General features: G+C 42.8%; 1 protein-coding gene across 10 annotated transcripts in view; it reads right to left on the bottom strand.

Annotated features, from left to right (window-relative positions):
• LDB2 (LIM domain binding 2) overlaps nucleotides 1-27,638 on the bottom strand; it is a 369,882-nt gene that overhangs the window by 54,873 nt on the left and 287,371 nt on the right. For all 10 annotated transcript variants that reach the window (XM_045771474.2, XM_087864259.1, XM_087864258.1 and 7 more), the window contains exons 4-5: nucleotides 23,389-23,511; nucleotides 20,488-20,571 (exon numbers count right to left, since the gene is read on the bottom strand). In XM_045771474.2, coding sequence (XP_045627430.1) covers nucleotides 20,488-20,571; nucleotides 23,389-23,511 — 207 coding nt within the window. The remainder of the gene's footprint in view (nucleotides 1-20,487; nucleotides 20,572-23,388; nucleotides 23,512-27,638) is intronic.

Here is a 27,638-nt window from a genome sequence, read left to right as displayed (position 1 = left end):
ATTAAAAACCTATATGTCATGTTCAAGAGGCTCTTTGGGTAATAACAAAGCACCGTGTTATTAAAAAACATTTGAAACATCCACTCAGAGATTCTAAAACAGCATAACAAAAAGACTAGAAGGCAGTCACATCACTTTAGCTCTAACCTTGGACACAAAATATCTCCTTAAAGAGAGAAAGCCAGAGCCCCCCAAGTCCCCCAGTCGGAGCTGCTCTTTTGGAGGATCTCTCCAGATCATCCCTCTTAGAACCCACAGAGCCCTGACAAGGAGTCTCAGTGGACAGCAAAATAGATCAAGTTCCCAGCTGACGGGATTGCTCAAAAATAGCACTCTTGCCGTGTTATGGCTGGGCCCCAGGCTCTCTTCTTCTTTCTCTTTCTCCTTTCTTCCTGGGCTTCATCCTTCATAATGATCCTCAAGGTTTTAATTACCAGATATTCAGAAGACTCACAGCTTATACCCAACCACTTTGTTTTTTTGACAATTCTAGATGTCTCAAATGTCTTCAAAGACAACATATGAACACACACACACACACACACACACACACACACACACACACACAAACCAACTCAGTCTCTCCTTACATTCAACAACCCTGTGCCCACCCTACACAAAATCTTCATCCTATCTCTGCTCAGTGAAGGGAACCAGCATCCAGCCTGTTTGATAAACTAAAAATGAGGAGATGTAGTTGATAACTCCATCTCTATCACACCCCTAACCCAACCTAAATCACCAAAATGTACTAACTTTACTTTCCTAAAATCTTTCAAAGGCAACCCACTTCTCTGAACGAGCTTTCCTTCAACAGCTTCCCATTACTTTAGGTAAATTTTGAAAATTATAAGAGCCTAGCTGATATCCTCAGTCTCAGATTGAACCATACTCCCCATCCTTCTGTTTGCAGTCCAGCCACATTAACCTTCTTTGGGTTCCTTAAACACATAAAAATCCCCCATCCCTGCAGGGTCTGTATTCATTCTGGAAGGGTTTCTCCTCCACCTCCCTTCAATCTCTGACCTCCATGACTTTTACTTTCTCTTGTACGATATGTGCTTCTTTACTTCCCGGAATTTACTGTGATTGCAATTTTACACTTCTAAGCTTTGCTCATTTAATGTGTGTAACTCCCATATGCTAAACTATATTAACAGTAAAAAAAATAATAATAATACAACTAAAAAGTGGGCAAAGGGCCTGAAAAGACATTTGTACAAAAGAAGATACACAACTAGCCAAGAGGTCCATGAAAAGATGCTCGGCATCACTAATCTTTAGGGAAATGCAGTTGGAAACCACAATGAGACATCACCTCACATCTGTTAGAATGGTTAGCAAGACAAGAGATACATGCTGGTGAGGGCATGGAGAAAAGGGAACTTTGTGCCCCTTTTGGTGGGAATGCAAACTGGTGCAGCCATATGGGAAACAGTATGGAGGTTCCTCAAAAAGTTAAAAATAGAACTACCCTATGATCCAGCAATCACACTTCTGGGAATATAGCTGAAGAAAATGAAAACACTATGTTAAAGAGATATCTGGAACCCAATGCTCATAGCAGCATTATTCACAAAAATCAAGATATGTAACCAACCTAAACATCCATTGACAGATGAATGGATATATACATAGTGACATATTCTTCAGCCATAAGCAAGCAAACAAACAAACAAAAACATGAGGAAATCAAGCTATTTGAAGCAAAATGAATAGATCTTGAGGGCATTATGCTAAGTGAGATAAGTCAGAAAGAGAAAGGCAAATATTGTGTTATTTCAATTGCATGTGGAATCTAAAAATAATAATAAATTCATAAAAAAAGAAATCAGATTTATGGTTACCAGAGGTGGAGAGTAAGGAGAGGGGAAATTGTAGGAAGGTGATCAAAAGGTACAAACTTCCAGTTATAAGATAAAGAAGTCATAGGGATGTAATGTACGACATGATGATTATATAGTTAACACTGCTGTATGATGTATATGAAAGTTGTTGAGAGTAAATCCTAAGAGTTCTCATCACAAGGGGAAAATATATATAGGTATATACATTTATATATTTTTTCCTTTTATATATTTTGTGCCTATATGAGGTGATGAATGTCAACTAAACTTCTTGTGGCAATCATTTCACCATATATGTAAGTCAAATCATTATACTGTATACCTTAAACTTATATAGTGCTATATGTCACTTATTTCTCAATAAAACTGGGGAAAAAAGCTATAGTGAAGGCAGGGTCCAAATAGATCAACTATGTAGAATGAATAAAGAAAATTTATTGGGAAGCCCCTTCCCTCCTGTCCCCCCCCCCCAAAAAAAGCCCCACGACCAGATGGTTTCACAGGTGAATTTGGCTGAGGTAGTTTCATAAGGGAATTCTACAAAACATTTAAAGGCAAATAACTTCAATGTCACTCACATTATTCTGGAAAAAATTAAAGCAAAAAGAGGAACGTTTCCAAAATGTTCACGAGGCCAGGATACCAATAAGATTCAACACTGGCAAAGACATCATAAGAAAGGGAATTTTAGCTAAATTTTTCCTTTGAATGCTGATGCAGAAATTGTAAATAAATATTAGCAAATGGAATCTGTGACTCAGTCAAAGGAGGATACATACTGAACAAGTAGGGTTTGTTCCAGGAATGAAATGATGACTTGGTATCAAAAAATCTATCAAGACGGAACTTTGTACAGTGTTTATACACAAGACACTGGCCTGGGTCCAATCTCAGCTCTGCCACTTACAGGTTGTCTGATCTTGTTGAAGTTACTTGACCTCCATGAATTTGAGTTTTCTTAACTTTGGAGTGAAAATAAGAATAGTAATGAGTTCCAGATTGGGCAAGGATTAAATGAGTTGATACATGTAAGAACTTAGATACTGCCTTGGATATCAATTGCACCAAATAAAGATCAATTATTTTTATTAATAATCTTAACCATAATAATAAAAAGAAAAAATAATACCACCTCCTTGGACACTAGAAATACATGGGATAAAATTCAACATCCATTTTTTTTTTACTTTAAGTAGCTCTTGATAAAATAAGAATAGATAGATATTACCTTAACATGAGAAATATATCTGTCTGAAATCATAAGCCATCATCCTGCTTAATGAAAAAATCCAGAAGCATTCCCATTAAAGTCAGACACAAGATAAGGATGTTAATTATCCTCACTATTATTTAACACTTTTCTGATGATACTAGCCAATGTCATTAGAAATAAAATATAAAAGTTGGAAAAGACTTGGTAAAAGTGTCATTATTTGCAAATGATATAACTTAGCTAGAACACCCAAAAGGATAAACTTAAAAAAAAAAAAACTATTATAAATATTAAGAAGATTCTGTAAGGTACTTGGGAATAAAGTTAAAACACAGAAATCAACAACTTTCATAAATATAAACAAAACCAATTAAACTATAAAGTGGAAGAAAAGATCATGTTTATGATTCTAAACAAAAAATAGATTATTAGGTCCAAAGTTACCAAGAAATGGAAAATATATACATATCTACATCTGTATATAAAACCATACACACATATGCACATACACATGCACTTACAATACAGACAGACAGACAGAGAAAAACCTCAGAATATTACCAAAAACACAAGACAGACCTCAATACTGGCTACCCAAGATTTTGGATAGAAAGAACCAACATCATAACGATAGCAATTCCCCCAACATTAATTTGCAAATGTAACAGAATTTCAATGGAATACCAGTAAACTTATTTTAAAATTTGATAATCTAATTCTAAAGTTTAGATGGAAAAATAAACAAAGATTTAAGAGTCCTATGAAGAAGAAGAATGATGTAATGCCAATTCTACCAGATACTAAAGTATATTATAAAGCAATGGCAATTTGTTTTAAAGGGTAGTATTGGATAAAGAATACAAAGACAAATTAACAGAACAGGAATTGGAGTCCAGAAACAGACTCAAATACCTATGGCAATTTAAAATATGCCATAGTAGTATTTCAAATCAGTGAAAACAATATGTATTAATCAACAAATTCTATTTGAACAATTGGACAATTAAGTAGGTTCCCCACACTTTATGTTACCCAAATCCCATGTGGATCAATTCTTTCAACATAAAAAGTGCCCCCGAATTTTAGAAGTGGCATTAGAAAACAAAGAGAAATGTATTTTTATTATTATAGCTCAAAGAGGACTAAGGCTAAATACAAAAACACAAAACAGAAGACATAGGGGAAAACTGCTTCGATTCACCCACACACACAACAAAACCAAAAAACGTTCAATGAACAAAGCAACCTTATACAAATCTTTGAAAAATAAAACTACAAACATGCAATGTAATTCCAATTATATCACAACAAAGTGTGTACTTCTTTAAAATATAAAGCCCTGCATATCTATAAGAGAAGAATAGCAACCCAATAGAAAAATGGATAAATTATGAGCAAATAATTCACAAGAAAGGAAATACAAATGGCTCTTAAGTATATGAGGAGATAATAAATCCCTCTTGTAAGAAAAAAATGCACATTATAATGAAAATGAGGTACCATTTTTCACCTATAATACTGGAAAATAGAAAAATTTGATAGCTTCTAGTTGTTGTAAAGTGTGGGAATAGTCATTTTATATGTTGCTGGCGAAGCTGAAACTTGGTTACAATCTCTAAGTTGACCAGCTTGACAATATCCACCAAAATTACAATGTACTTGGCAATTTTATTTCCAGGAATTTTTCCTAAAAATCTAGGTTTTTTAGTTGCTCCTGGGAAAAACCACAAATAAAAAGGTATTTGCACATCATTGTTAATAGCAGAAAAAGATTAGAATCAAACCAAGGGTCTGTCAAGAAAGCACTTAGTAAAATAAAATACGGTCTATCTCTGGAGTGATAGATCTCTTCAGGATTATCTCTGCAGCTTTTATAAAGAAGGCCACTGCTCAACCCTTAGAACTGTATGCATGGCGTATTACCATTTGTGTGCACATTGTGTGTGTGTGAGTGTGTGTGTGTGTGTGTGTGTGTTTAAAGTGATATACATTTGCATTTGTATAGAATTGTCCCAGGAAGAAAATGCAAGAAGCCCACAATGTTGAGTACTCCTAAGGAAGGAAATTGAGGGTTTGGGGTATGGAGGCATATATTTTAAAGGTTTTCAAACTTTTTGAGTTTTGCACTTAGTATATGAGTATCTTATCTGTTCAAAATATAACTGAGTTTTAAAATGCGATTTTCAAGGTTATTTTAAGTCACTTGCAGTGCCTGGTACAGTCACGAGGCAATAAATGGCTGTTGTATGTACAATTACGTGCTGACTAGGAACTGGATGATGATGGTGGGAAACGGAAAAATCATGGAGCCAAATGATTGTTTCCCTTTGACATGGGGTCGTGTTTCTTAAATATTAGGATGACCCATATGAAACAGCCAATATTTGGCAGTGTTTGATCTGCAAAAAAAAAAAATAGCAATTTTGAATCATTCAACCCCAAATTATTTTCTTCTGTTATAAACTAGACTCTGTTAGTGACCTCAATGGTGGCTGTTCGTTCAATGATTTCTGGCCACCTAAACCCACGTGGCTTCCAGATTTGGAAAGCGAGAATTAAGAGCAGGTGCTGAATGATGGGGACCCTGAACTAAATGAATCAGTTTGGTCCCCGAGTTTTGGATAGCGAGTAGCTTGAATGGCCTAACAAAAGATATACCTAAAATTTTATTCAGAACTCATCGATTTCTGAGTTAGGATAGCAGGAGTTTGGACACTGAGGGTTTGGATAGTGAGTGAGGAGGAGTATCTGTTGTCACAGGAGAATCTTACAGCTTACAGAGTATTTTCGTATAAGTGGGCTCATGTATTCTTTAACTGAGGGAGGTAAGTGTTAGCCCACCCTTCACCCAATTTCACAGAAAAGGAACGGTTTCTGCTTTTAACTTCAAACCGGAACAGATGCAACACATTTGGTGTCGAGGAAATTGACAGAGGACTAGACCCACCACCAGGGCATGGCCACTTTCAATACTCAGACTACATTTCTTGTTCTAAAGCAAGCTCTGGTCCTTCCTGCCTCCCATCTGTTAGTGGGATATCCAACGTCCTGAAGCTCAGAAGTTGAGTGTAAATGGTACGGTTGCTATCATCTCACATATGTTTGTAAATTCTGTTAATCAACATCACGAAAGCTTTCAATTTTCCCCATAAGCTTCTGCTCATGGTAAAACTGTTAAAAAATATGGTAGATGGCCATAAATTTCTCCTTTGGGAATGCGCTGACAAAATCAAAAGGGGGTGCTGGGAAAGGAAGGAAGAGAAATGACTTCATTGATTGGTTCCTAAGGCTACAGATACTTTTCCTAAGAAATCTACATTGTGAGGTTTCTGGAGTTGAGTTCTACTTTTAGGACAAAAGTTTCCATAATTATCCTTGGCGCTATTGACTTAAAAAATGGTAAGTTCCCTACCTTATTTCACAAAGCTTGAGAAATAGGCAAAAAGAGAAGAAGAAGAAATTAGCGGCCTTCTTGGGGAGACTTCTAGTCTTAGGCTGTGACTGGCCTATAGAAGATTTTAAGGATGGGGCTCCTGGGTGGCTCAGTCAGTGAAGCATCTGCCTTCAGCTCAGGTCATGATCCCAGAGTCCTGGGATTGAGCCCCGCATCGGGCTCCCTGCTCCTCGGGGAGCATTCTTCTCCCTCTCCCTCTTCTTGCCACTTCCCCTCTTGTGCTCTCTCTCTCTGTCAAATAAATAAAATCTTGAAAAAAAAGATTTTAAGGATATCAGAGATTCTCATGATCCCAGTAATATTTAGTATCAATAGAGAAATTGATAGCTAGAGACCAGAGCAGACCCAGACATAAAGTAAGTACTCAGTAAACATTTGTAGATTGGATTGATGTGAATGTGGCCTGCAAACAGAGAACAAGACAAAAAGAAAACCAGAAGCCATCCTACACTAATAGGCAGATAGACTTGGGTCAGCCTCACACCACCTGGTTTCAGTTTCCTCATTTCCAGCATGGGGTTTATTAATATTTTGCTTGTGGAATTTGCTAATATTTCTGTTTTGTATTCCTTCTTTTTAGAATGCTTAAGTAGAAGTCCTTAGAAGTCATGCTTATCTCCATTGTTTTACAGCTGAGGCACATTTATCAAATAATGTGAATGACCCTCACCTATCTTCACAGACAAGGCTGTTTATGAATTGCAGAGAAGAACATCAACTCCTTAGGGAAAAGCACTACAGGTATTCAGTCTATGAGGTCAAGGATGGCTAACAGCCTTTCCATAAGCATTCTCAAGCATTCCAAGGCTATGCTTGGGTGTGGGATTTTATAAATTGTTTCCTCTTTAAAAACCTCCAACTTGTCAAGGAGTGCATCTAGAGCTAAGTAGACTTAAGATTACTGACTTTCTAGTCACTAAATATCAGGTCCTGCTGTAGACACCAGGGAGGAAGAGACAAGGTTCCTGCTTTCAAAATATATTCCAGTGGCCTGCATGAAAGGTCAGAAGGGTAAACAGTGGAACAACAGAAAGGCAAACTGATGACTATGCAAGATAATTCACCAGTGAAGATGTTCCAGGGAAAAGTAAGACAGATAATGAGGTGTGGTAGAAAGCAGCTGGGGGGGGGGGGCAGTTAGGCCACTTGAGAAGAGCTGGCCAGGAAGGAACTGGTGGAAAAGACAATGTGCCCTGAGACCTGAATAATAGTGAGTGAGCCATGCAAAAACCTGGCCAGAGTATCTCAGGCAGTAAGAACGATGATGATGATGATAGAACAAGCATTTACTGAGCACTTACTACGTGTCAGGCTTTATTTTAAGCCCTTTACCAGTACGATTTCGTGTAACACTCTCAACAACTGGTTGAGGTAAGGGACTATTGATGAGGAAATTGAGGCACTGAATGAGTAGATCATTGTCCGAGGTTCTAGAGGTAGTAAGATACAGAAGAAGGAGACTTGGCCCCAGGGAGGAACTTGGTATGCTGGACATGCAAAAAATCAGGCTGGGGAAGTGGACACTGCTATGGAATGAACATAGGGGCAGAAAGGGGATCGGGATCATACCCCGTAAAGCCTTCTGAGCTAACCTAAGGATTTTGGATTTTCACTGGATGGTTTTAAGCAGATAATTTTAAAGTCCACCTCGGAGGAATGACATAACCAGATCTATGTTTTTAAAGTAAATGTTCAGGTACTGGGGATAGTAGTCCAGGTGTTGTAGGGGTGAAAGCCTGGGTGATGGGTAACATTCTTGAGGCCTGGGATTTGGAAGAAGTCTGAGAGAAACACAGAGGTAAGATAATCATGGGATGAGTTCAGTCCAGGCTTTGACCCCATTATGCGTAAGTGTCCCGAATTCTCTATCCATTGCATCTGTTGACAACTGCCTGTTGACAATTTGGCAGAATAGCTTGGTCATCTCAGTGGAAATGACTGACCTCACCCAGCTCTTCAACCCAGCTCTCGTTAGGAGGTGACATTTCTCCAGCATGACAGAGTGGTGAGGGCATCAGGCCAACATGGGATCCAGTCCCAGTCTGGCAGTTTACCCACTGAATGATTTTAGATGAGTCCCAGAACTTTTGTGAGTCTCAGTTTCTACTTCTGTAGAATGAGGTCATTAACACCTGCCTTCCAAACTTGTTGTGAGGAGTCAATAAAACCAAGTCTGTGTCTTGCACATAGTAGGTACTCAACGATACCAGGTCAATGCCCTCCCTTCTCCTTTGGGTGGAATATGGCAGACATTGCAAATTTTACTTGTTTTCTCTTAATTATGGTACAGAATTATAGCCACTCCAAAGCTCATTATGTTCATTAACACCAGAGACTTTGACCTCAACTCCCTCCCTCCCTTTCATGTATTTATTATCCCCCTCTGTGTTTCTTGAACTCTGCTAGGGACAGATGAGGAGGTCAAACAATCTAATAATTGTCACTGTATTTAAATAATTTGAGTTTTCTGTGTGCAGTAAGATGGCTCCTGTGCCAAGGTGGAGAGCAGCCCAAGACCAGACGCAGAAAGCTTCTGGGCCTTATGGCTAAGGAGTGAGACCTCCCAGGCCCTCTTCATACTTCAGGCTACTTCTCTGCCTATGCTCTGAAATTCAAACAGTTCTCCCCTTGCCCCCTTCCCTGCATTTTCCTGACACACTTTCTTTTACCCATTCGAGACAATTAGGAAGACTATTTCCCGGGAGAATTAACTGTGGGCTCCATCTTGCACTTAACTGCAACGCCTCAGCTTTTCTTCCCCCGGACTGCCGATTTCCCACCTTACCATCTCCCTTATTTTCAGTGTCTTGTTAAACAAAAATTTCTTTCTCTTTCTCTGTGTCTGAGACTGGGAAATTACTTTCTTTAATCCAAGCCTATTTATACTTTTAAGACCAAGAATATTAGAAGCATTTGTGGCTCTGAAATTGTTTTCAGTTAGGATTGCTCTGCCAAAATACTGTTGCTGTTTGTGTGTGTGTGTATGTGTGTATATATATATATTTTTTTCTTTTAATGTTCTGATAGCCATACCCTCTGGCTTGACTTTAGAAATCACTGTTTTCTAGACACTGGGATGTCTCTATGTTACAGTTATTTCACTTCCTTAAGAGTTAACTACTTTAATTCCCTTATCATACAGTCATATGTACTACTTTTCTATCTCCAAATGCAATTAAAAGTGCCCTTCGGGTGTTCCAAGTTTTAATCATTCTGTGTGTGGAGCATTCCCATGGCTCAGAAGGGCATTCTCTGCCTCCTCTCTGATGGAGCTTTTCTCTGAGGAGGAGGAGGAAGAGGAGTGGAGAGTCAGAGTGAGGTGTGACAGCTTTGTTTCAGATGCCAAATTCCTCATTTTTGAAAACATTGACTCTCCTGCATGGGCCGGGGCCAAGAAACCAGTTCTCACTAGCAGTGGCCATGGGTAGCAATCTGGGAGGACAAGCCAGACCCGAGCCCAGGAAAGCACTGTTGCCCCCGACTGGCTCTGTGACCTGAGGCAATGACTGATTTTCATCTGTAAAATGGGTAATCATACCTATCTCATTGTTTTATTGAGAACATAGAGAAGTTCCTCAAAACTAACGGTATTATGCCGCTAATCATTATTCTGGATGATTCCTCAAAAAAACTAGAGCTCATCTCCGAATCGGTTCATGTGCTCTGTATGCAAGCGCTCATCAAACTGTGACATGAGCTTCTCCAGCCCTTGATTAGTGACCACTTGCCACGTGAGTGGGATAACACCTACGCCGCTCTATATCCTAATCAGTGGCATGAGTCTGTTGGTCGTGCACTTGGATGTCCCGGCAATGTCAGATTGCTATCGTAGTTTTAGAGTTCTTACTCTCATTTTCTGTACTTAATCACAGAGTGGGAACAGTGTGCAAACCCACTGTGAGCCATGGACTTCATCTTGAAAAGCACACTTGAGGCTGTGAGGCTTTTGAGAGGCTAAAACGTGCAATCGCTGTGGGAGGCACAGAAGGACAATCTGCTGGTTTGCTTCCTGCACCCTCCCAGCCCAAACTTCAGTGTTTCATAAGGGTTCTTGCCTGTCTGGGCGTGAATGGTGAACGGTCTGCCCTGATCCCAGCCTGTTCTGACTACTAGTAACTATGGTTCATCACAGTCACTGAGCGGGGATTCCTGTTCCATCCTCAGGCTTGACTTGGCATTTAGGTGGAAAGCAGGATTGGACTGTCATCGCTTCTCATGTCATAAAACCAGGGAAAATAACCTGGCTGGCAGTCAAAGCCTTACAAAAATAAAAAACAGACAAACAAAAAACCCCTTGGCCGACGTACCCTACAACCCAGGAATTGCATTATTAGGTATTTACCCCAAAGATACAGATGTAGTGAAAAGAAGGGGCACCTGCACCCCAATGTTCATAGAAGCAACATCCACAATAGCCAAAGTGTGGAAGGAGCCGAGATGCCCTTCAACAGACGAATGGATAAAGAAGATGCAGTTCACATATACAACAGAATATTACTCAGCCGTCAGAAAGAATGAATACCCAGCATTTGCATCGATATGGGTGGAACTGGAGGGGATTATGCTAAGTGAAATAAGTCAAGCAGAGAAAGACAATTATCATATGGTTTCACTCATATATGGAACATAAGGAATAACGCGGAGGACCACAGGGAAAGGGAGGGAAAACTGAATAGGAAGAAATCAGAGAGGGAGACAAACCATGAGAGACTCTGGACTCTGGGAAACAAACTGAGGGTTACAGAAGGAAGGGAAGACAGGATAACCAGGTGATGGGCATTAAGGAGGACACGTGTTGTGATGAGCACTGGGTGTTAAACGCAACTAATGAATTGTTGAACACTACATCAAAAACTACTGATGTACTATATGCTGGCTCTCTGAACATAATAAAAAACAAATCAAAAACAAAACAAAAAAAAACCTTGGCAAGATTCCATGTGTTGACTCCAGCCACACTTACTCTCGTAGAGGCCACTTCATGTCATTCTGTTGGGGATCATTTTCCAAAGCCAACCACCCAATTCTTCCCAGGCATTGGACTCTACTCCTTCGCTACCAGTAGAGGTTACATTTGGGGACCAATGTTCTTACAGTACAGTAATAACAACGACAGTCTTCCTTCACTTGGGAAATTAAAGGTATGGGGTCAAAAGCATTACTGTGAAGCCCAGCTGCTTCCACACCCGGCTGATGCTGCTCTTTATTTGAAGGGTTAGACTTAATCAACAATACCAACCAGAGGTTAAAAATAGTATTGAAAACGCCCAGTGATAATGATTTACACCCTTGTAATAACATTTGTACTGGGAAGAGGGTGCCAGTAATGTAGCACATGTCTCAGACTCCCTCTTGCCTCCTTCCTTGGCAGGTATTAATCAATCGCTTCTCTATTTTCTGGTCTATCACATGGCTTCAGAATATCGGCGTAGAATTCAAGGCCATGACCAATACATAGGAGATGATAAATGGGATGAGGCTCCCTTGGCTTTCCAGTGTCGTAATTTAGAGTTAAATGTGCTTTTCACGTGCGCTATCATTTCTACCCTCACCTGTGATGATTCACGACGTACATATCAGAAAACTGGGACTTCAAAGAATTAAGGCAGCTGGTGAATATCATACAAGAAGTAAGAGGCAAAAGTGAGAGCTGCACCCTGACCCACTGCTCTCCGCAAAAGAAGGGACTGGTATTTATTATGCTCCTTCTGAGTGCCGGGCTTTTACAAATCCTAAATTGTCTAATCTTATAATCAGTGCCATCCTGTGAGACATTATTCTTTCTGATTTCCAGGTAAGGAAGTGGGGTTCACAGAACCAGAGCAGCTTTTTCAAGGTCATTACAGATAGTAAGGGGGTGAGGATTTGAACCCACATGTCTCTGAGTCCAAAGTACATTTATTTTTCTTAGCCCACGGGCCCCACAGTCCAGCCTCTGCTTGGAGAGAGCACCGCCCGGAGCGGGACATGGTAAAGGTGTTTGGAAGAATGGTATTAATGACAGCGGCAGCTTGAACATGACTTCAGTGCTCGACATTTAGAGAAATGATTAAATAAACACTATCCTAGCATCACACTGGAATATTTGCTGCTATTATAAACGGATAATATGATGACTATGTAGAAACATGCAAAAGTGTTTACCAAATAACATTAAGAAATCATATGTATACTGATTACATTTATGCAGAAATTATGCATATGAATGGATAAACAGTAAGAGGAAACACAAAGAAAATATCTTTTGGCTGGGATACAGGATAATAAGATGTTTTAAAGTCACGTTAAGCATAACGCAGAAAAAAAAAAGTTTATGGATCTCAGCATCAAGAAAATCTGGCCAAAGAAAATAGACAAAAATAATCACCCATGAGGGAATTTGTCTTGGAGATTTGAAAGAACACATTTCCAAAATAATGAAAAAGGCATAATGGCATTTAGAGTAAAAATTAAATACTGATTCAGAGCAAGTGGAAGTAGTGATATTAGAATAAAAATTTCACAGCGGGGACTATGAGAATTTCAGGGGGAATTTTGCACACTAGAGAGATCTGGAGGCCTCGTGCCATGTTTTCCTTTCATTTCCTCAACGAATTCACATTTTCTGCTATTTAGATTTCCTGGTGAGGTTCTAGGTAGTGATTTTGAAAATCAACCACACACAATTTTCCCCCTAGATACTGTAGGGCAAGTGAATTCATCTGAATTCTACTATGTTTTGGCGGGGGGGGGGCAGGGAAGGATGTCATTCAAAATCTAGTTTCCATTTACCAAACTCCTATCCCGCAACCATCCATTCAGGAGACGTTGACTGGGTTCTGATTGTAATCTAGAGCTTGTGAGGCTCTGGAAACACAAGGCAATTGATCTGTCTTCAGGTTGCCGGGGGTCTATTGGCGGAGATGGGTGAGTGGAGTGCTAGTTCTTACACAGGACCGACCAAGAGCTAAGCAAGAGACCATGTGCACAGAGCTCCAGGAGTAGTGGGGAGGGGCAGCTGCCCTGGCAACGAGGCAGAGAGAGTCTCAGAGGAGGTGAGGGACAGCCGAGTCCTGAAGGAAGAGAAGGAGGTGGCCTGGGCATCCTGGATGGGAAGAGGAGGGTAGGAACAGCACCCCAGGCAGTGAGTCAAGTCAAGTCTATTACGCCAGTGCGTGAAGGCAACAGACACACAGCATATTAGCGGAGCTACCGGTGTTTTGTGTGGATACAGGATGGCGTGTGAGATGGAGAAGGGATGTGGGGCAAGGCTGGGAAGCTGAGCTTGGGGGGGTCTTGAGTGCCAAGGTCAGACAGCATGGTGAAGCAGAGATCGCCCTCTAGAGCACTGGAAACTGCAAACAGTCCAATTGAAGTCCTATGCTGGGACCAACGAGGAAGGGTATCCTCAAGGATATTAGGAGAGGAGGGAATTCTGGGATGCCCAGGTCCCCAGCTGAGGGGGCAGCATGAACTGTAAACGGACCTACGTGTTCCAGTATCTTCAACATCTCAGGAAAGGGATCATACCTTATCCATTCTTGTCAACACCCTACCCCATCCCCTTTTGTGCTGGCACATGGTAGATGCCACCAAAATATCTTTTGGTTAAATGATTGATTTCAAACTTAAAAATAAAACCAGAGTACCTTAAATGCTGAAGGAGGGAGACAACCCTACAAGCCAATGCCTCCCTGCAGCGTGCTGAGCACACAAGGACCATCTCTACTGTTGATGGGAGATGAATGAAAACAGCACTTGCCACTCACGGCATCCTGGAAGTTTGCATCCTGCAGGCTTTCTTTAAATGCTTAAGGACATGGGGCACCTGGGTTAAGCACCTGCCTTCAGAGTCTTGGGATTGAGCCCCGCATCCTGCTTCTCTCTCGTGCTCTCTGCCCCTCCCCCTGCTCATGCTCTCTCTCTCAAATAAATAAAATCTTAGAAAAAAAAAGAGTGAAACTCTTGATTTTGGCTCAGGTCATGATCTCAGGGTCATCAGATCAAGCCCAGCGTTGGGCTCCACACTCAGCACGGTGTTTGCTTGAGATTCTCTCTCTCTCTGTCCCTCTCCCGGCTTGCACGCATGCACTCTCTCTCAAATAAATAAATAAATCTTAAAACAAATTAAAAATAAAAATAAATGCTTGAGGACATGGTTTCTGCCTACCCCCTCTTTGTGGAATAGGAAATGAAATCAACATCAATTATTTCTTTTTCAATTTGAAAATTGAATTCGTTAAAGCTATTTAAATTTAGAAAACAGTTACTGCATACAGTAAACATTCCCATGCAAGAAGTGCTTATTGGAAATTTGAAATGATGGCAATTTCAAACCCTGAGTGAGAAAGGGCTTTCACTCTGATGAAATAAAAGGCAAGAATTAGGAAGAAGGACCAGGCTGATGGGTGTGTTGTCCCCATCGGCTCTTCTCAGAAGCTCTGAGTGCAGGGGGCTCCAATGACTGACTTGGCTCTTCCCAATGACCTTCAAAAAACCACACTTGGCAAATGAGAGATGGGACCTCCACATGCCTCCGTCTCACTAGAATCCAGTGAGGGTGGTATAATACCCCATTTTCCAGATAAGGAAACTGAGGCTCAGACAGGTCATATAACTTGTCCAGGGTCACACAGCTAGCAAGCGGCTGAATTAAAATACATACTCCTGTCTGTCTGGCCCCCAAACCCAAGTGTCAGCATGAGGTCCCTTCCCTGACTGTGCTATATTCTCCCTGGAACAAAACTGTCTCTAGAACTGTGCCACTCAACTCAGCTGTACATTATGGGCTATAACACCTACCTTGTGTTGGTACCTAAAACAAACTTAAAACTTACATTCCAGCCATGTGAAGCTGCTTAGAGTTCCCCAAACCCACTGGCTTTCTCCATCCTTCTCTGTCGCCACTTGGGGTAGACCCTCCATCTAGTCTACCCAGGACCACCTACTCGTCTTTCAGAATCAATCCATCTCCTCCTTGAAGGCTTTGAGCCTCCCATGTCCACCCTCCAACAACCTCTCCCCTCTTTGTGCTTGGAGTCAGGCTGTGGAATCAAATCCTTACTCTGCCATTTACCAGCTCTGTGACCCTAACAAAAGCTACTTCTCTGTGTCTCAGTTTCCTCCCCTGAAAAATAGGACTAAAAAGAGTCTCTAGTTCATAAGGTTGTTGTGAGTATTAAAAAAAAGACTTCTTTCCAAGTACCTAGCCACAGTACCTGGTACGTAGTAAGTGCTCAATAAATGTTAGCGGCTGCGTTGATCACTGTACCTGGGACAGATTTCTCTCCCAGCACAGATTTGGTTTTCTTTTGTACCTGATGTACAGTGACCTCCTTGAAAGTTGTGGAGACCTGGCACAAAAAAGGTGTCTAATAGATGTTTGTGGAGTGAACAACGAATAGTGAACAATGAACAGTAGATCTGGCGGAAGCGACAAGGTTGCACAACCAGGTCTCCTTGACTCAGATGCCCCGATGCTACCAAGCTGCACACTGCCTTCCTGTGGTGGCTGAACCGGATCTTCTTCTGAAATGCCAGGGACACAGCTGGACTCGCTGCTTTCCAGCAAACATGGCAAAGGACGCATTCCCAAATTCCTAGCTCCTCGCCCCATTCCTAGGTCTCTAGTTTCCTCCCTGGAATGCACGGACTGAAGGGTGCCATCACCCTACCCTGGGAAACAACATCCCTCCCCAGGAGTCTGCAGACACGTTTTGTGAAATGTGTCACCCAGTTTCCAGGAGTGCCTGATAGCCACGACTCAATGACTCCTCCTCCAAAGCCTTGTTCCCAGCCCCAGCCTGGACAACTACCACAGGAACATTCAACCAGCCAGCCCTGATCTGCCAGAGGTCCCCAAGGCAGGAACTGGGACCACATCTCATCAGAGCCCCATCCCTGCTCGGTGACCGCCAGCTGCTGCTCCCCTTGGACCGGAGAGCCAGCCATCACCACGCCTCTCAGCATCTCCAGCCTCGTTATGCTGGGAGGAGACAGGAGGCAATGGCAGGCAACGTGACAACTCAAATCAAATGACAACATCTGTTCTGTTGTCACTTCCAAAGCATCAGGTCACCAGAGTCCCCTCCAAAGTGCTGCCAGGCGAGCGTCTGAGTTCGGTGCCATCCCTGGCATTCGCAAGCTCAAAGGCATTCAGCGTGCTTCACCTGAGCCTTCCTCCAGTGATGAGAGCCACCCCCCGCCCGTCAGCTCTGCAGAGCCCCCCGCTGCCGGCCTCCACAGGAATGACTGGGAATTTCACGGCAGTGAAAGAACCTGTTTTGGCGAAGCTAGATGACTGCAATTGCTTACTTTCTGTACTGCTTAACTTTGGTACATGAAAGCCCCAGAATATTGAAATTTCGCATGTCTGGAGCATTGAAAACTCTAGCCCTCCCTTCCAGAGCAGGATGCATCGATTTAAAGAAAATGTTTCTGCTGGTTTAGAAGGCCTTGGATTAATATTCGCCAACACATGTGTGGGACCTCGTTTTCTGATCTGGGTGTGGTTTTGGAGCTCCTCGTGAACTATTTAAACAATACCTCAGATAACCCCCTGAGGCTGGGGCCGAAGGCCTGGCTCCTCAGAAGGACGGGGGAGCCCCAGGTTTTTAAAGCAGTTTTATAAATGAATAAACTGGGGGATTGCTCAGCTGTCTTACGAATATCAGATGATAAGAGCCCTAAGGAAATCTTTGACCCCAGTTCTAATCCAAAAAAAATCTTTGTCATTCCTAGTAACCACTAACCAGGCCAGGTTTCATCATGGGAATGCCCACGTGCATGGTTTTGGGAACTGAGTGTGCACTTCTGCTCAGCCTTGGCCTGCCAAGGGGCTCTCAACTGCCCTGCGTTATTGCTGGGAGGACACCAGAGACCAGAGGACCCGTCCCTGGGCTCCCTCGAGGTCAGCACACCTCGATGGAACTGTGGCCGACCACACTCTGCTGGCCTCCCCCAGCCCTGGAAAGGGCTACATCTCCACGATGAAGGCCCACCACCTGGCACAAGGCCAGGAAGACAGAGTGGGCTCAATGAAAGAGTCCTGAACCAGTCGACAGAGGAAAAAGTCATAGATGGAGTGAGCAAAGGGAGGGATGGAGGCAGGAAGGGCAAGCAGCTGCTGAGCCAAGATGCACGAGCAGGGGAAGTAAAGGAGTGTTAGGCGGACCCAGAGCAAGAGAAGAGAGTCAGATGCCATGTTGCTCTCCATGGTTCCAGTATGAACAACAACGATGGACACATAGTGGGTGCTCAACAAATTATGCCAATGAACACGCACTGGGTGCTTTCTATCCGCAGGCCTGCACTAAGCCCTTTCCATGGATTGTCCCACCTAATCTGCACGTGAAACCCTCCAAGGAGCTGTTGTTACTTTTGGCAAAGTGGATTAAGGTCCCAGTGAGAAATGATGCTTACTCCCCTGTCAAGGCAGGAGAGACACGGTCCAATTTCTGTCAATATCATCATTCTCCCTTCTTACTAGAAAGGCAGCAGAGCTCTGCATGAAGCTCATGGATTCTAGAGCCAGACGGCCCGAGTTCAAGTCCCAGCCCAGCCACTCGGTGGCAGAAGGCTGGGTGACTGAGTTCACTTACTCGCACTCTCCGTGCCCGGCTCTCTCATGCAAATGGTGCTAGGGCACATGGACCATTGTGAAGACTGGTGAAGTCAGGACATGCTGTAAGCACCACATTTAAGTGGTAGCCTTTGAAACACGATTCCATATTGCCCAAACCCACACACGTCTTCCTCCTGTCGCTGCTGGGAGAGGGGTTGGTGCCAATCCCCGCCTCTTCCCCCTCTATGCAAGTATGCTCTTCTCAGTCTTTGCAGGCTAAAATCAGAAAATTGTAGAACATGGGAACCACGTGGGCCTTGTTGACCCCAAGGTGAAAGTCACCATTTTACTGATGATAATAAGAGGGGCTAGGGGAAGGGGAGGAAGGAAATTTAGCATGTATTGACCTGTGTTAAATGCAGCTAAAAGACGTAATAGTGAATCTGTCCAGATTTCCCCAGAGGGTGAGTGACCAAATCTAGGACAGAATCCAAAGTCCCAGATTCCAGTGGCGTCAGCTGAGGGCACACAGAATGAAACTTCTTTATCTGCCTGAGGAGAGGCATCTTCAGATGGCTTAAACTAAAGCACTCACGGTCTCTAACAAGATGAAATGCCGAGCAGTGGAGAGCAGCCTTCTGAAGTCCTGTGGCTAGAGCGTGCCACAGACTCCCACTTCCCCAGGCCTTGCTACCCATTCCCGCTGCGCCAGTGGCCTCATGGGGGCAGTTCTAAATGCAGAGCCCGGAAGTTTGGAAGAATCTAGCTCCAGCTACCCTGCCTAGAGGCCCTCGCCTGTCCACCCACCCTCCTGGGCAGACTCTGGTTTCTGGTTTCCCTCTGAGCAGGAACCACAGGACCATTGACTGGAGAACAACCTGGTTCAGGGCTGCCAAAATGGTGCTGGTGTTGGGGTGAAGTAGGGTGGTGGGGAGCAAAGCTGACTCTGGCTCTTGCTATGCCTGGACTTGGACATAGGGCATCTAGGCTGGATGGCTCTTCTCTCTCCTACTCGGGAGGGGGACACTACTATGCTCACGTTTCATCCTTTCAGAGGCTTCTGGCCTGGTAGTCCAGCCAACCAGTTGCTCCAAGATCTGGCTTCTAAGTTACTCTCCTTCTCGCCTCTCCTGGCTTCTCACTCCATGTCCAGCATCATTCACCTGCTTGGAATTCCTTCCCCTAATCCAGGCCCTTTCTTTTCCCTCTAACGGGAATGTCCTTCCTGCCCCCTCCTGGCTTTACCTTTATTCATTCTTTCACACTCAAGTCAGGCATCATCTCCTCCATCAAGCTTCTCTGATGTATTCTTCTGAGAGGTCTCTGTTTTGTACTCCCATAATTCCACTTGGAAACTTCAATCAGGGTTATTTACCATTTTGCATATCATGTTCTCTGTATGGGTCTGGCCCTCAGAGGAGTGGGTTTCTTGATGGCAGGTACCATGACTTTTGTCTTTGAATCTTCACTGTCTAGCCCAAGACCTGGCACATGGCGATGAGTGCGTAACTTGGAAGCCTTTGTTCAAATCGTTCTTAATTCACCAGAGAGAAAGTCTAGCCAGAGCATTTCAGCATTTTGACACATACAAAGCGATTGTATACAGAGGGTTGGGAATACAAAACAAAATTGCAAACCGGCACAGTGCTTAGGGATCAAGAAACAACAGCATAAACTCCGTGATGGGGTGGGGGGCTGGAGAAGTGGCCGCACAATGACAATGAGGGAGCTCAGCAACGCAGAGGCAAAGGAACGTGGAACGCGGCCACTGGCTTCCTGTGGAATCTGGAGGACAATGCTTGCTTTATGAAGGAAACCATATCCTCCACCTGCAACATGACGACTGTAATTCTACACCACAAACCGGAGTGACAAATGTGTCCCTTTTAGACCAAATATGGAAGCCATAGTTATTATGCAGGAAGAGAATTTTTTGCCTGACTCTTAATTTTTAAAAATCAAAACTGACTTTATATCCAACCCAGAAAATCTGTTCCATGTTACACAGAGAGCCCCTAAGAAGACTTAGAAATAAATGTCTATGTTCCACCATTGGGCTGAACTTTGGGGGACCCTCTCTGGGGGGCATACTGGGTCTCTCCCCAGGGACACTCCCTGGGTGGAGACTCAGAGGCAGTGAGCATGAGACCCCCACGAGGGGCAGAGCGCCGAAACACTACGAGCAGACATCGCTGGCCTTTGAATACTTAATTCCAAGAGTCATACCAACAGAGACGAAGTTCCACCGTGACAAAGTCTAGGCCTGCGGCTTTAATTAAGCCCATCCCCCACTGATCACACGCACACTGTGGTGTAAGACACACGTACTGTGCTATTTTATCTCAGTTTAGCTCCTTGCTTCAAGATACATCTACGCCTCAAAAGCACTTTTCAAATTCGCCAGGAAATGTAATCCTCCCATTGGTCTTACCCTGAGGTAGTTGAGGGTGAAATTTGTTAGTCCCATCCTGGTGATGTTTTTGGACAGCTGATCCAGGACCTGAGGATCTTGTGCCTAAACAGGAAAAAAAAAAAAAAATCATGTATTTTCTCTCTGCAAGATGGTGCCGAGAAAGTCTCAGACTGGGCTACAGTTGCTAAGAAATGCAATCTCAACACTGTCCGTTTTTCTCAGAGGGGAGGTTGCTGGAGATCATTTGATTTATGTTTTGAAGACACTTGCATGTAATGGCTCAAGGAGATCTTGGGATCGATGATGCAAGAGCTGTTGCCGGGGAGAACCCAAAGGAGTCGGGCATACTTTGAGTCCTTGGGAGAAACCACTTACATCCTCTGTGAGAGGCCCTCGTGTCTTCAGGAGGGGGGCCACCAAGCCCTGTCAGGACCCTTCCAAGTCTCTGGTGCTCAGCGGCGAAGGAGGGGTCTCGGGATTTGGTAGAGCCAGGCTTTAGGATTGGCCTTTGCATGCTGTTGTGATAGTGTTGTGTTTGACAGCTTGGAGTCCAAGACTGTATCTGAAAACTTTGCCACTTCTATGAAATTATATATATATATCAATATATTTTTATTTTTAAAGATATTTTATATATATATCATATATTTATATATTATATATAATACACAGATATTTATAAATATATTTATATACAGATATTATATCTATACAGATATCTATCTATCTATCTACTTAAGAATTCTAAATTGCTTCCCCATTAAGCCGAGGCTAGGAATAGATGTTCTCAACAATTGTCATCCTGCAGTACTGTACGGGTAAGCATCACGTTTTCCAAAATATCTGCCACATTTTAAGAGGGATGTGCTGTTCCATGGGCTACCCCAAATGTTCTCGTGGGCTACAAAAAAAAATGAAAATTCTTTCTGGATTTCATTGTGAGATGAGTTTCTTGGTTGACACTCTTTCTTTCCGTTTGTCTTTCCTTCTTTCTTAACTGGTAGAAGCAAACTGGAGCTAAACAGGGAGAGACTCAGTTAACACCCTTTTGTCTTCATGCCTGTAGTCATGAGACTACCTAAGTTATCCTAACACTTGAATTTATTCTTTCCTGTACTTAATTTTCCTCATAGTCATTCAACCAATTGGCTTTGTGTATTTCAATAAAATACCAAAAGTCAGAGAAAGGAGTCCGAGCTTGTTGCTTCTCACGTCAGTTTCCGGGAAGGGGTCCTCTGTGGACACAGAGCCAGTATTACAGAAGCCCTTCCGCATGCCAGGAAGAGCTGGTACTAGAGATACGCCTCAGGCAGCTGCGGTCAACATCAGACGCATCAACTTTGCAGACAGAGGACAAGATAATAATAAAGGAAAGGAAGGATGTTACTGCTGCAGAAGCTGCTAAAGCCAGCCACTGCTACTTGAAGACCTACTACGTGTCAGGCACTGTTCTAAGTCCTTTACACGCATTAACTCTTAACTCTCAAACCAGTCCAATGAGGCAGGCTCTATTACTGTACTCATTTTATAGATGAAGAACTGAAGCACAGAGATGCCATGTCACTTGCCCAAGGTCACACAGGAACAGGGATACAAACATATGTGATCTCATTCCAGGGCCCAGGCTCCCGGATGCTACCCTCTGGTGCCTCTTGGTCCACTTTGAGAATAATAAGAGTGGCTACTCTGGGCTGTTTCAAGGGGAGTAGAGGATGTGAACTGGGCTTTGAAAGTGGAAAAGAACTTGGGGGTACAGATAGGCGGAAAGATTGGAGGAGGAGAGTGCGTTGCCACAGCAGGAAGCACAAGGTCAACGGGAAGGGGAGAGATTGGGTTTAACCAGTCGGGAGGAGAGGGTTGAGGACAAAAGCCCAGGGAGACAGACTGGAATTGGATAGTCAGGAGACAGATGGCTCATCAGCCTGGGTTTTGGAGTCCGTACCAGCCTGAGTTGAAATCTTGATTTGCCACTTTCGGGCTGAGAAACATGGAGCAACGTATCAAGACCGAGCCTTGGTTTTTCTCACTTCTAAAGCAGGGATAATGATCCCTGGGTAACCAGGACGGTTAAACAGAATGTGTACATACGCTTAGCACAAGACCTGGCATAGCAAACACCCAGTAAATACCAGCTACTCTTATTGTATTCTCTTTTGATTGTACAGGGTCTTAAAAATCAGGCTCATAAAGTCTGATTTTGCTCCAAAGCTTCTTCGCAGAAACTGCTGCATCATGCATTATGGAAAAGGGATTTATTTAAGTCAACGCCTTTGACGCCTTCCTCGGGGACTGCACTCAGCGAGCTCCTACCAAGTCTTACCTCTAAAACGTATCTCCAGAATGGCATCAGATCCAGCCATGCACCCAGTTGGTGCTCAATAAATGCGATGTGATTTATGGTCAAGTGAAAAGGAGCGAACCCCAAATCGCCCATTTCATTCCAACATCTCGGTTAGGAATGATATAGACACAGATCTGAGGTACGTGAGCCCCACATCTTGTCAGATGGTTCTAATCAAAACTGTAAACTGTTTTCCTTACTTCTTGCTTTATTTCCTTCCCCAGTTATACATAAGAGGTTTAATAGCCCAGGCAGAGCAGTACTTGATAATGACTCAGTGGAATTTAAGGAAAGTACAACCTGTTTAATGAGGTAACCTCAGTTTGGAGTTTAAAATAATAAAATATCAAAAAAAAAAGAAAAAAAGGATCTCACAATGCACCAAACTCAGGAAAAAAGGCGAGGGAAAAGGGCCTGTGGAATAAAATAGTTGAGGGGAAAACTCAAAATTGAGAGTTCATTACTCAACCCGTGTCTACTGCTGGCATTCTTTCACAGAGAGAGAGAGCTGGACTTTTCCTCCTTGAGTAAATGGGGTGGGGGTGGGGAGAGAGTAAAATAGTGCTGAAATTACTTACGTGCATGGCTAGAATGCTCCTTGGGACTAACTCTCTGTATTGTCTGATGGTAAAGTGCCACGTTTTTATTCTCATGAGATCGTCAAAGGTGAACTCCACGATCAGTCTGCCTTCTGTACACACCTGGAAGCGACAAACAACACACTCATTGGCTGTGCACGGTGGGAGGGCCACATGTGTGTAACTCACACATCGGCTGCTCAGCGCGGTCTCCCTGACTGTCCTTGGGCAGTGTGGGGTCTTGGCAAGGCTGTGACACAAGTGCTTTATGCACAGCATACTGAGACAAGCGTGAGCTCCAGAATCCGCGGGTTCGAAAGAGCACACAGCTGCCTCCTGGCCATGGGCTCCTAGTGACTTGGACTGGTTGCTGCCAAAACTCCGTGAGCCTCGGTTTCTTCATTTGCAAATGTGGGAACAAAACCTGTATTATTGCAGTATTATGTCAAAAGCTCCCGGCACATGGTGTGTCCCCGCAAAAATCACATTCTCCCACCTCCTTTTTTCTCTGTTTCTATCATCCTTCCGCCATCGGAGCTCGAAATCTTGTTCTAATCGTGGTTGCCCTACGCTGGGAGAAAGCACCTCATAAAATAATTCATGCTTGAGTGTGACTTACTACAGGGGTACCCAACCAGAGGAAGTTTTCATTTTCAGGGACAAATTCCAGGGGGACAATGTTGTAACCCAACGCCCTCGGGATCAGGTATTGGCATGTGGAAAATAGAGGCATGCTTAGAGTGTCTTCCTTCAATCACATCTTATCGGCAGTGACAAATTCTGCTTGCTTTTATAAAAGGCCAGGCTTTGGGGGAAGAGGCGATATCTTTCTAAGAAAAATATGTATTATTAATGAAACAGAATTGGTGAGGCTCTCTTCCTTGACAGGGTGATCATTTTTTTCTTCTTTTGATAGTCAGACATTTTCAGCATGTAGTTCCTATTTAATTTACCTATTTTATTCCACTGGTAATGACTTGGAAATGGGAGAAAATGTGAGGCAAACGGACACCACTGATCCTATTTCAACTAAAAAATCAGAAGTAGTGGTTGCATATTGGTCCAGTTTAATAGTTACAAGTGATTATTCAGTTCGTGTTTGCTTTAGAGCAGACAGAGGCTTTGACATCAGAAAGTACTAGATGCACATCCTAACTCTACTTTTTACTTATTTGGGGACTTGGAGAAAACCAAATAAATTCCCTAGGTTCCACTTTCCTCATCTGCAAAATGAGGATAATACTAACCTTCCACAGGGTTCCTGGGGAAATATATGAATGATACTGTGCGTGTAGATTGCCTGGTATTGTACGTGGCACATAGTAGGATGGCAGTAAATGGTAGCTTTAAAGATACCGCAGACTAGTGGTTGTCCTAACGTGCTCTCTGAGACCTAGACATCCAGGGAGGTGTCTCAGGGCCTCTGCTGGGAAGAGCCCGGCCTCCAGCTGGACCATGTGATCTCCACCCGTTTTCTCCATTCAACCAGAGCAGCTTCAGTTTCATCGTTTCACTGTATGGGACTTCTGATCAAGCTTTTTTGGATAAAGGTTTCCTATGCTAAAAACAATATATGCAGTTTTGGAGATCAATGCACCACACAAGTTTTAAAAATCATAAATAACAATTAACTCAATAGGGGACTAAAACTATAGTCCATGAAGATAATCAGCAATTTATTTCAACCTTTTATGAGATATTAATAACCATTTCTCTCTTTGGGAATTTAATACGGAAGGCCACCATTTATTGAGTTCCAACTATGTCCTAGGCAGTAGTTAGGTGCTTGCTATTTACTCTGATTTAAGGTAGTATTTTCTTTATTATTTTTTCTTTTAAAAAAAATTTTTTTAGAGAGAGAGAGAAAACATCTGAGAGGGGGAGGGGGAGGGACAGAGAAGGAGAGGCAGAGAGAATCTTAAGCAGGCTCCACTCCCAGCATGGAGCCCAGGGTGCGGGCTCGATCACAAGACCCTGAAATCATGACTTGAGCCGAAATCATGGCTTAACTGACTGAGCCATGTAGGTGTCCCAGTAATATTTTCTTTAAACAAGCCAAATACCAGTACAAGGAGCGTTAGTAACGTGTGTTGCCAGTGTACTACGTAAGAAAGATGTTATTAACGTCCACAATTCCCTTTTTTTCACAGGTCTCAGAAACACTGTAGGATAACTATTGATAATCTGGGTGAAGACCTCCAACTCAGACCCCACCAGCAGAATCCATGGATAATTTCAGGCATTTAGACACCTTGCCCCAAACCCCCTCAACTGAATGGTCCTCAGAGCTTCCTTGCTGGCGTCTTAGCCATGAGTGCTATGCTCTCTGAAATGGGGGAAGACTTTCGTGTCCCCAGACCACTCCTGTAGAACATCCTTAGCATTGGAATTAATTCACCAAGGTTTTCAAAAGGGTTGCACGGAGATTAAGGCACACAATTCCCCCCGGGGGTGTTAGTATGACAGATGCCACTTGCGGTGAAAGCTTTCACAAAAGGGAGGTGACTGCAGTCAGCCAGTGACAGTTGAAATGTCTTGACAGTAGAGGACAGGGATATTTGGATGCTATAATCCTTTTTTTTTTTTTTTAAAGAAGGGAGATTATTAGATGTTTAAACAAATATTAGCCCAGTTAAACGTCATGCTTTTTTCTTATCTAATCTATTTGTTTTGTGTTTATGAACCACAAACCCAGGGCAGATGGAGGTTCTGGTTTACTTCTACTGGAATAGAATTTCATAATGAGAAGGCCTAGATGGAGTCCTTCTGATGAGTTACTCAACTGGAGGATCTGTAAGGTCGAGTTAAATCATATTCTCTGTTCATCATGACAGAGCAAACCAGTTGAGGACCCCTCTTGCCTTCAAACTGTCATGGGCCTACAAAAGGGAAAACTGCAACAAGCCTTGGGCTCCTCCTTTGTCAGCCCAAACCAAGAAATCAGCTTTACCCAGAGCATATCACGTGCATGAGAGGAATCCTTAAAACTGAATCTGAGTTGACTGTGTTGGGTGTTTTCTTTAAGGAAAATTAAATGACTTCCTTGAACAGAAGGATGGAGGAAAATTTGGTCACTCTTGGTCTCCCCCAAGGTAGTTTTACCCATGGCCTTCTCCCGAGCCCTGTTTGGCCTCCCTGCCTCCTGCCCCCATTATGGAAGTTAAAGGAAACTGAAGGCTTTGTGATTTATTTTACATGCAACAATCAGCAAATGGAATAGAGGTGCCTAAGAAAAAAAAATATATATATTCCTTGTCTGGAAATGGTAAAAAACAGACATAGCTTATAAAGGAGAATTAATATTTTCTCTGTTCAGAAAAAGTCTGTGCATTCCTCTTAATCAATACAATTAATGTAGCTTTTATCTAAAGTTGGCCTTTTTTTTTAAAGCTGCCTTTCACTTGGAATCCAAAATCAAAAGGGTCCCCAATTAAGAAAACATTTTCTGTTGTGCTGAATTCATGTTACCGTACTGTGAGCTCTGACATTTTGTTTCTGTGGTAACCAAAATCAGCTGATTAGTTGGCATGGCAACAGAAAAGATGTAATCCCAGCAGACACACTCTAATCAATGCCCCCAGCACAGATGGTCTCCGGAGGATCAACAAGAAAGAGGCTGGCAGGCATTCAGTGGATCACGTGCTAGCTTGAGACTAGGCCAGGAACAAGGGAACTAAAAAAGAACATTTCTCAAACTAACCGGTAGCTTTTTAACCCTTTTCTTTCTTTGACTAATTGTAAAGCAATGTTGACCATGCCGTTGTACAATACAAATGATTTTCATAGAGCTGCTACGAAAGAAAATGTGCTTTTTAGGTAGAAGTGTTTACTTAGTTTTCTGGGTCTTTATGCATGAAATACTGCAGATTCACAATTGCATAAAGCTCACCGTATTTTATGTGGAGATGCTGCATATGTAAATGCATATGTAAATGCATATGTAAATGCATATGGATACATATATTAGAGCAATATGATCATTGATATTATACTAATTGGACTGGCATCGGGATAAGGGTAGAAATGGATACATGCGGGACTACAATGTTGTAGACAGGCTAAGACAGGAATGATGGCAAAGACATGACTGAGTCTTCGTAAAGGGAAAGTGGCGGGGGCACTTCCAGGGTACTATTCGATAGTGATAAATAATTGCATAATAAATCATCAAGATCAGAGAAAACATAAAGCTATGGGTGTTTGGTAACGGCTGTCACTATTACTATTAGTTTGTAAAATCTAAAAGTAGC

The sequence above is a fragment of the Ursus americanus genome, chromosome 8 (genome assembly GCF_024610735.1).
Source record: "Ursus americanus isolate L20-20 chromosome 8, mUrsAme1.1.p, whole genome shotgun sequence".
In the NCBI taxonomy this organism is placed as follows: Eukaryota; Metazoa; Chordata; class Mammalia; order Carnivora; family Ursidae; genus Ursus; species Ursus americanus.
This window is presented reverse-complemented; position numbering and strand designations above follow the sequence as displayed.